This window comes from Apteryx rowi, unplaced genomic scaffold (assembly GCF_003343035.1).
Source record: "Apteryx rowi isolate R43461 unplaced genomic scaffold, aptRow1 scaffold_456, whole genome shotgun sequence".
Classification (NCBI taxonomy): Eukaryota; Metazoa; Chordata; class Aves; order Apterygiformes; family Apterygidae; genus Apteryx; species Apteryx rowi.
Genome location: NW_020450712.1, coordinates 260,000 through 269,135, shown reverse-complemented (window position 1 = coordinate 269,135; position 9,136 = coordinate 260,000). Strand labels below are relative to the sequence as shown.

The following is a 9,136-nucleotide window of genomic DNA, read 5'->3' as shown; positions in this document are numbered from 1 at the left end:
ACCTGCGCGGGTCTCGTGCTTGGGCACCCGGTAGTACTTGTTGCCGAACTGGTCGGTGCCCACGAGCTCCTTCGCGGGCCCCAGGAGCCGCAGGCGCAGGGCGCGCAGCGCCTGCCAGGGTCGGCTCATCGCGGGGCGCCCGACGGTCGCAACGACCAACGGCCAACGGCCCCGCAGGCAGCGCGCGCGCAGCGGCAGCGGCAGCGCCGGCCTCCGGCAGCGCCGCGCCCCGCCCCCGTAGGGGGTGTGTGTGCGTCACGCGGCCGCGTGTGCCCGCCCCGCCCCGCTCCCTTCCCCGACCAGCTGACTCCGTCTCCCAGAGCCTTACCCGAGCCCGGCCGCCTCCTGCCGGTGACGGGGGCGTTAACAACGCTGCTTGCGATTGGCGGAGGGCGGCCGCGGCGCAGCCAATCCGGGCCTCTCCGCTCCCAAGATGGAGGAGCTGGAGCGGGCGGCGGTTGGGCGTAGCGATGCTGGGCTTCATTGCGGCCCGTCAGGCCGGTCTCGACGATCCCGCGCGGCTGCGCCTGGCCGAGGCCACCCGGAGGTAGCGGGGCGCCGGGCCCGGGGCGGGGGCGGGCTGCGCAGGAGGCCCCGAGCGGGGCGGCAGCGGCAGCCCGTGGCGGGCCCTGCGCAGCCCGGCGGCGGGGGTTGGGGGACGGCCCGCTTCGTGCCTCCGGAGTGCTTTCTCTGTAACTCATTGCGCTCTTCCGGAGTTTTATACCTCTTACATTATTACCTCTGTAATTGCCTTGGCCCCTTACCTAAATTACCTTGTTCTCCTTTAGTCAGGATAAAAGCTAAATCACGTAATGTTCCTTGGCTGCGCCGGTGCTGCCGTGGGGGAGTTTCAGATACTGCAGGGGAACCTTTGCGGACTCGGTACGGGGGAAGCTGCAAAAGCCGGGCTCCTCTTTGAGCTATCGTGTATATCCCCGGAGTGCTGTTTTTCCCCTGGGAATAGCACGTGCCGCAGGATTTGGAGGGGACTCGTTGTCTTGAGCTCGGTGTGTGATGTCCGGTTACCAGACCTGCGGGGGAAGGGGAGTATTGTCAGCCCCTCACTAGGGCAGCTCTGGTAAAGGTGCAGATCTGTTTCACATTTCCATAGCCTTTATCGTTTTACTTTTAAAGAAACTACACAGATGTTTCTCCTTCCCTGCCCCTCCCGGAAGATTTAAAAGAAAGAATATTTTGTAATTGAAAATTTATGAAATTTAAGTGTTTCTGTAAACTCCTTTCTGTCCTGCTTTTTGACAAAATGATCATTCCTCTCTGCCCCTTCAGTATCCCTGTAGCATTCACTGCTGAGAATGGAAGCCCAATGGGCAGAATTTACATTACTTGGACAACCACATACCTGACAGTTTCCCCCCTTAAGATTTTTCATTTTTATTTAAAAATAAATCTGCTATAGTCATCAGTGGATTGTATTTATAACTATATTTTAAAGTCATGTCTTTTTAAAACATTTCTTTAAGAGGATTTCTTATTTCATTAAAATTCAATCTTGGGTTCAAAAGTTTGTAACTAGATACCTTGTTCTTGTCAGAATTCACATTCTGGATGAATTCTTGCATAATTATGCTATATTTAATAATATAATATATTTTAAAAGAGCTTAATGACTTACTGCTTTTGAAGCATACCTCATTGTAGAGACATGCTGTTGGGGGGTCTACCTGTAGCAGTTTAAGAAGTTACTGCTTCTCCCATAAAGATTTTTGCCACTCAACTGGAAAGCTGTAATGGCATATTGCCCCTGTTCTGCTCTGGCTTATTTGCTTAGTCAAATTGTTGGTAGTGGCTCCTTTTGCTGGTAGTGGCTCTTACAAACTAATGCTGTAGGAAGCAGTGATCACCTTGTAAGGCTAATTTTATATCAGATAATGTGGTTTAAGTGTATTTTTGTTGGCAAATGTATCTTAGAAAGTGGAAGCAGACGCTGTCTCCTTTTGGAATATATAATGTACATCTATTAGAACTAGAATTATATCCAAGTCACAGAATTGGAGAACTTGTCAAGACAGGATTGTGATTATTATCATATTCAAAGGTATAGACTACTACCAAGTGAAAACACATTACAAGATAATAATTACTAATTTCAGCTCAAAAAACTTTGTCTCAGAAGCTTTGCAATAAACCTACAAATGGGATTCTTCCTCAGATTGAGCTGCTAGGAGAGTCTGGTTAGAGGACGGACTAGTAGTGCACACTCAGGAGAGTGTAAACAGGGGTGAAGAGACAGGAAGGAAACTTGGTTGCTTGCACTGGAGCTGGAAGTTGAGAATTTAAGCTTGTACAAGATGCTAATTTTAAAGCAAAAATGTAACGTGTTGCTAATACATCTTCAGGAGCATAAATTTTGCTTGTATGTCTAGACTGTGTTTTTCAGACAAAAATATATAATTTTATAAGTGTGCTATTTCACAGGTAGGTTTTGCAAAGTTCCTGCAGGACATTAAGCTCAGCATGCATTGAGATACTGATAACAGATTTTTTTTTTTTTTTTTTAAGTGCCTGGTGTCTCTTTTTAGAAATGGAGACAAAATCTTAGTTTTAGTTGAAATGGTAGTGAACTGCTTGCTAGGCAGTTAAATTTGCATGATCTCACAAATTGGAATGATAAGCCTTGCTTATAAGACTTTACACATAGATAACAAAACATTAGATGAATTTGAATGTTTACGAGAAATACTTCACCATGTGGATAACTTTATTTGCTACATTTTCTGTAATATTAAATAAAAATAAACATTCTGATTCTTAAAAGGAAATATTATAAAACTAGACCAATCTGTCCACTAGGTGTCCATACTTCCAAGCAGGAGTGATAATGTATGATGAAGCTTCAACATACCTGCAATATTTGTGACTACAGCAAATACTACTTAATATTTTGCTTTACTCAGTGTTTTTTTTAATTACATTCATGTTTTTAGGTTTCATATGTTGACTCCAAGTGCAGTCTTGCTATTCCTTTCAGCCTGTTTTACATATTTATTTAGCTTTTACCTTTCAAGCAACATATACAAATATTTTTTTTTCTGTAAGCTTCGCAGTTCTTATTTTCAATTGTGTGTCATGTCTGCATGTCTAGTTTTGCAAAAAATAATGGGAATGGGTTTGCATTGAGGCAAGGTGAAACTACAGTTTGTCCTGTTCTGAGCTACACAGGTAACATTTTACAATTTTGTTATTCTTGTTGTTCATATTTTTCTTTTTCTTTTTTTTTTTTTTTTTTTTAAGGGTTCTGAGTTTGGAATTAAATAAAGACAGGGATGTGGAAAGAATACATGGGAGTGCTATTAACACCCTTGATATCGAGCCTGTTGAAGGAAGATAGTAAGTATATACCTTAGTTTGGTAAGCATATTATATGAGTGCTTCATTGTGTTTTGGTATTATGGAATTATTTTCTTGTTGAATATGAACCTTCAATTATTTTGAGCAGACTGAGATCATAAGTATTGTAACTTGTGTACTTTATTTACACTTTCAGCATGTTATCAGGCGGGTCAGATGGTGTTATTGTACTTTATGACCTTGAAAACTTCAGCAGAAAGCCATGCTACACATGTAAAGCAATTTGCTCCGTAGGAAGGTATGTACTCAAAACAAAAATTCCAGAAAACGTTCGTAGTGATATCTGTTGTGTGACTTGCATTAAATTCACAAATAAATGTGCTTTTTTTTTTTTTTTTTTTTCAAGAAAAAAGACTGCTCTAAGTAGTACCAGAAATCTTTGAGAAAAGCTGGCATTATGCATTATATATTTTGGCATATAGAGAAAAGCAAGAAACATTGTGAGAGTTCTTGTGATTTATTAAGTAGTGGGAGTAAATTGTTTTTTTTCCTTCTTTTATTTTTGTCTAATCTAGCAGTTATACTTTATGTACTGTGACAATTTGCTGTTGTTGTTTGAACAGATCTTTTCACCCTGTCAGTTCAAAAAGTTAAAATGGTAGGTATTAGTTGTGCTCATTAGGAAAGTAAAGTAGAGAGGTTTGTGTTACTGAATCACAGAATAGTTGAGGTTGGAAGGGGCCTCTGGAGATCATCTGGTCCAATCCCCCTGCACAAGCAGGGTCACCTAGAGCAGGTGGCCCAGGATCATGTCCAGTCAGGTTTTGAATATCTCCGAGGATGGAGACTCCACAACCTCTCTCGTCTTCCAATGTTCAACCACCCTCACAGTAAAGAAATGTTTTCCTATGTTCAAATGGAATTTCCTGTGTTTCAGTTTGTGGTCCTTGCCTCTCGTCCTGTCACTGGACACCACTCAGAGAAATCTAGCCCATCCTCTTTACACCCTTTGCTGTGTATATCTTTACACCCTTTTCTTTGTTTGTGTAGACCCAACAAAAAGCCAGAATTATGACTCCAATCTCTTCTTTTAACACTAGAAAATAAAATTATCCTTCTCCATGTCACAGTTCCTCATCTTTCAGTTTTCCTGTTATTTCTTGTTCAAATTTTCTGACTTCATGCCAGTAAAGATAAGAAAATCATTCTGTGACTGTTGTATAAATATTCCTGCTTACATTTCCAATAAACATATAATTATTATGTATGTTTTGGAATAATTGTATGTCTAGGCAAAGGAAAATGACTATGCATAACTCTGTTCGCCTGACTGGAAAACATCTAACATAGATTCAGTTGCTGATTTTGTTCCCTCCTTCCCTGTCTTCAGCTTCACAAGTAGCTATTTTAGGGACACTAGATGTTATCTATGCATAAGTAATTAAAGCAGAACTTCTTAAGAACGTGTCTGAGTGAGGACAGATGTATTACAGGCAAAAATGGAACATATTTTTTGAAGACTGGGTGCTACCATACTGTTTATATAATCTCTATGAGACTCAAAGCCTTTATAAATTTGTCAGACTTCCTGCAGGCAGTAAAAATTTGTCCATTATGGGCATTCAGTCTTCTAGCGAAAGTTGTTTATCCTTGTGTTTAGATAGTATGGCTATCTAGTAAGTTAGGACTTTATCTGAGGCTCGTAATAAGATGCATCCTGCATTTTAAAAGGCTAGTAGCTACATTTTCCCCTTATTTTTTCCTAGTCCTCAAATTAATTGAGGTCTAAGAGCTTCATGACTAAGATCGACAAGAGCAGAAAAGATTTGTAACAGTTACGAGGCCTAAATTGTGTCCTGCACTGTAAGAAAGAAAAAGGATAATAGAGCATGCATCGATGTTCCTACCCTACAAATGGGTAAGAACAGAATCTACTGCAAGTAAGCTGCATTTGGTAAGTGTTGATGGCTGGAACTGCTTCAACAAAATAAATTAAAATTGTAATTAAGAATAAGTAATAGCTATACATCACTGAACCTCAGAACCAGAAACAAATTTCTGAAACACATACAGCAAACTGAAGAAATAAAAACTTGCAAATCTATACTAAAATGATGTCATCATTTACTTTTCAGCTATGGCAGTGGAAATATTCCATACTTGAAAATTCTGCTTATGAGCACCTGAACATGATGTTGATAGATAGTTGGCAGTTTCTTAAGGTGTTAATTCAAGTAGATGCATCTTTTCTTTCTAATCCTTTGGATATGGGCTTAAATTGTAGTTGTAAAATCTAATTTTGTGTGGCACAATATTCCATATGATAGAAAATACCTCTCATTGCTCAAAGTAGATGGTTACTGAACTACTTAGTGGGTTTTTGCCTCAAATTATTTTTTTCCAAGTATTCATTTAGTTTCTTAGTATGTTTTGTATATTTACTCTAGCTAATTCATCTTTAGATATTGGGATATTATTCATGCAGACATCATGACATCATAAATCAATGTTTAGTTACCAGGAAGAAATACTTCCCATGTGACTATCGGGCTGTTATCTTTTAAAGCACGTGATAATGGTATGTTCCACAGGTTTGCCTGTGTCCCAGGTTTGCAGGATACAAGGCAAATCTCATCTGGAAGCTGCATAAGTAAAAAGGGAAGTTACCTTTTTAGAGGCCTTTTGAGGCTATTTCTGAATAGATCTGAACTGAGCCAGCTGAGGTTCCAGTAGTTCAGAATGTTAGAGAGGAGCTAGTTCCTGATGGTAGACCGTAATATACCCAGTGTTTCTCATCTGGGATAAAGTAATTCCTGTAGAAATACAGCTGTCTATTGGAGAACATGTTCCCCCTCCCATGGAAGGCTTTTGCTGCAATCTACAGCAAATGCAATCTTTGACTTTTTGCTGATGCTACCTTAATAATTTGTCTAGCAATTATTTCATGTGGATGTCACAAAGGGTACCAACACCTCTGTCTTGAAGAAAAGCTTACAATGTACAAACATTTGGGAAGTTAAATGGCTTGATACATTTTCTTGTAGATATCAGGTGTCATTTGCAATTTCTTAGAATAGCTGAAACTTGCCTGAAGACTGGAAGAAAGCCAATGTCACCCCAGTCTTCAGAAAGGGCAAGAAGAAGGACCCAGGGAACTACAGGCCAGTCAGCCTCACCTSCATCCCTGGAAAGGTGATGGAGCAGCTCATCCTGGAGGCCATCTCCAAGCATGTGGAGGACAAGAAAGTGATCAGGAGTAGTCAGCATGGCTTCACCAAGGGGAAATCATGCTTAACCAATCTGATAGCCTTCTATGACGGAATGACTGGCTGGGTAGATGAGGGGAGAGCAGTGGATGTTGTCTACCTTGACTTCAGCAAGGCTTTTGACACTGTCTCCCATAGCATCCTCAGAGACAAGCTCAGGAAGTGCAGGCTAGATGAGTGGACAAGGAGGTGGATTGAGAACTGGCTGAATGGCAGAGCTCAGAGGGTTGTGATCAGCAGCACAGAGTTTAGTTGGCGGCCTGTAGCTAGCGGTGTCCCCCAGGGGTCAGTCCTGGGTCCAATCTTGTTCAACTTCTTCATCAGTGACCTGGATGAAGGGACAGAGTGCGCCCTCAGCAAGTTTGCTGATGATACAAAACTGGGAGGAGTGGCTGATACACCAGAGGGCTGTGCTGCCATTCAGAGAGACCTGGACAGGCTGGAGAGGTGGACGGAGAGGAACCTCATGAAGTTCAACAAAGGCAAGTGCAGGGTCCTGCACCTACGGAGGAATAACCCCATGCACCAGGACAGGCTGGGTGCTGACCTGCTGGAAAGCAGCTCTGCGGAGAAGGACCTGGGAGTGCTGGTGGACACCAAGTTGACCATGAGGCAGCAGTGTGTCCTTGTGGCCAAGAAGGCCAATGGTATGCTGGGCTGCATCAGGAAGAGTGTTGCCAGCAGGTGGAGGGAGGTGATTCTCCCCCTCTACTCAGCCCTGGTGAGGCCCCATCTGGAGTACTGCGTCCAGTTCTGGGCTCCCCAGTACAAGAGGGATGTGGCACTACTGGAGCAAGTCCAGCGAAGGGCCACAAAGATGATTAGGGGACTGGAGCATCTCTCTTATGAGGAAAGGCTGAGAGAGCTGGGCCTGTTTAGCTTGGAGAAGAGAAGACTGAGAGGAGATCTTATCAATGCGTACAAGTATCTGAAGGGAGGGTGTCGAGAGGATGGGACCAGACTCTTTTCAGTGGTGCCAAGCGACAGGACACGAGGCAACGGGCACAAACTGAAACACAGACACTTCCATCTGAACATGAGGAAAAACTTTTTCACTGTGAGGGTGACAGAGCACTGGAACAGGTTGCCCCGAGAGGTTGTGGAGTCTCCTTCTCTGGAGATATTCAAAATGCGCCTGGATGCAATCCTGTGCAATGTGCTCTAGGTGACCGTGCTTGAGCAGGGGGGTTGGACTAGATGATCTCCAGAGGTCCCTTCCAACCTCAGCGATTCTGTGATTCTGTGACCAGCTTCTAGATAATATGTAGCTGATGCTTGTGTGGAAGGCCATCTTCCCTATTTCAAGCCTGTCCAAGATGAATGGCAGCAACCTTACCATCTATAGAATTAATTCTTTGGTATCTTTGGTAGAAAAGGCTGGGATATCCTGAGCAGTGGGGAAGAATACTGCATATAGAATAGATTGGGAATAGCACAGAGCCCTGAGGCATGGAGACAAGCTGAATGGCACACGGCCACTACTAAGCCTGGCCAGACTAAAGGTGATTCCTGCATAGCTACTGAAGTGTTTTTGAATTCATCCCTCAGTCCTCTGGTTATGGTTACTTAATAGCTTTGGTGCAATGCTGAACACAGTCCAGGGTTGTGCACTTGCATTTATTGCACCAGGATAATGAGTTCCATGAATTTAGATCTTTCCGCTCAGTGCATACAAATGGTTCTGCAGAAATCAGTTCAGACCAAGTCAGGCTTGATTTCCAGATACTGAAGATTTTTAGCTTGGCCCACCATAGCACAGGTGAGTTTTAGCACTGTGGCAAGGTAACAGGCCGTTCTAGGGCATGACTTAGAAATAATCAATGCAGGAGTTATTAATCTAAGCTCAATAGTTGCTCAATAGTTCTTGCTTAGTACAGTCAATGCTGGCTTCAGGCTGACTCTGTTTAAAGATATTCGGATATCTTCTGTGCTTTCTAGTAACCCAAGCAAACAGGAAGGTTTATTAGCTTAGGTGTTGTGCCAGATATGTATATGTGTGTGTATGTATTTCTATATACACATATATACACCATGTATATATTTATATGTATGTATATGTGTGTATACACACACACAAACTACACACACATGCGTGCACACACACACCCCTGTATACAAAATCTTTTTCATTTACACAATGATACCTGCAACAATAATCACTTTGGAGGCCAGGATACTTACTTGAGAGACCAATGCAAAGATAAGAGCTGAAGTGAAGAAATCCTATGGGCCCTTCACTAGCTCCAAATAGAGCCAATTCAACTATTTTTGCATGCTACTTCTGAATCTGGGAGCATGGTATTGGAACACTAGGGCTGAATCGACATGGAGCCAGCTCAGACATGAGGGACTTAACAGGTATGTGGGGCTGCCTGTGCTGTTCAGAGCCTGGCTGATAGAATCATATCCTTCTTGAGCTGGCAAAATTGGCTCTGGTGTGCCTTCTTCCCAGCACTGTTGATATATTATTAATTAGATTTAATTACTACATACAGTGGGATTGAAAGTTATTGTTATCAAGATAATTTTTCTTCTTCTTTCACTTATGAATGTGAAAATAA

At 42.6% G+C, this 9,136-nt stretch overlaps 2 protein-coding genes across 13 annotated transcripts in view; one reads left to right on the top strand and one right to left on the bottom strand.

The window, feature by feature from the left end:
- NDUFAF2 (NADH:ubiquinone oxidoreductase complex assembly factor 2) overlaps nucleotides 1-211 on the bottom strand; it is a 63,938-nt gene extending 63,727 nt beyond the window's left edge. For all 4 annotated transcript variants that reach the window (XR_003255458.1, XR_003255457.1, XM_026077513.1 and 1 more), the window contains exon 1: nucleotides 3-211. Coding sequence is in view for 2 of the 4 variants with exons in the window: in XM_026077513.1 (XP_025933298.1) it covers nucleotides 3-129 (127 nt within the window). In the remaining 2 variants the exon portion in view is untranslated. The remainder of the gene's footprint in view (nucleotides 1-2) is intronic.
- A 192-nt stretch (nucleotides 212-403) lies between these two features.
- The window catches only part of ERCC8 (ERCC excision repair 8, CSA ubiquitin ligase complex subunit), a 35,876-nt gene continuing 27,143 nt past the window's right edge, over nucleotides 404-9,136 (top strand). For 5 of the 9 annotated variants that reach the window (XM_026077496.1, XM_026077495.1, XM_026077494.1 and 2 more), the window contains exons 1-3: nucleotides 404-547; nucleotides 3,253-3,348; nucleotides 3,506-3,607. In XM_026077496.1, coding sequence (XP_025933281.1) covers nucleotides 471-547; nucleotides 3,253-3,348; nucleotides 3,506-3,607 — 275 coding nt within the window. In that variant the 5' untranslated portion in view covers nucleotides 404-470. Of the gene's footprint in view, nucleotides 548-788; nucleotides 1,085-3,252; nucleotides 3,349-3,505; nucleotides 3,608-8,690; nucleotides 8,934-9,136 lie in introns of those variants that run through there. The other 4 variants (XM_026077500.1, XM_026077499.1, XM_026077503.1 and 1 more) reach the window with 4 other exon arrangements.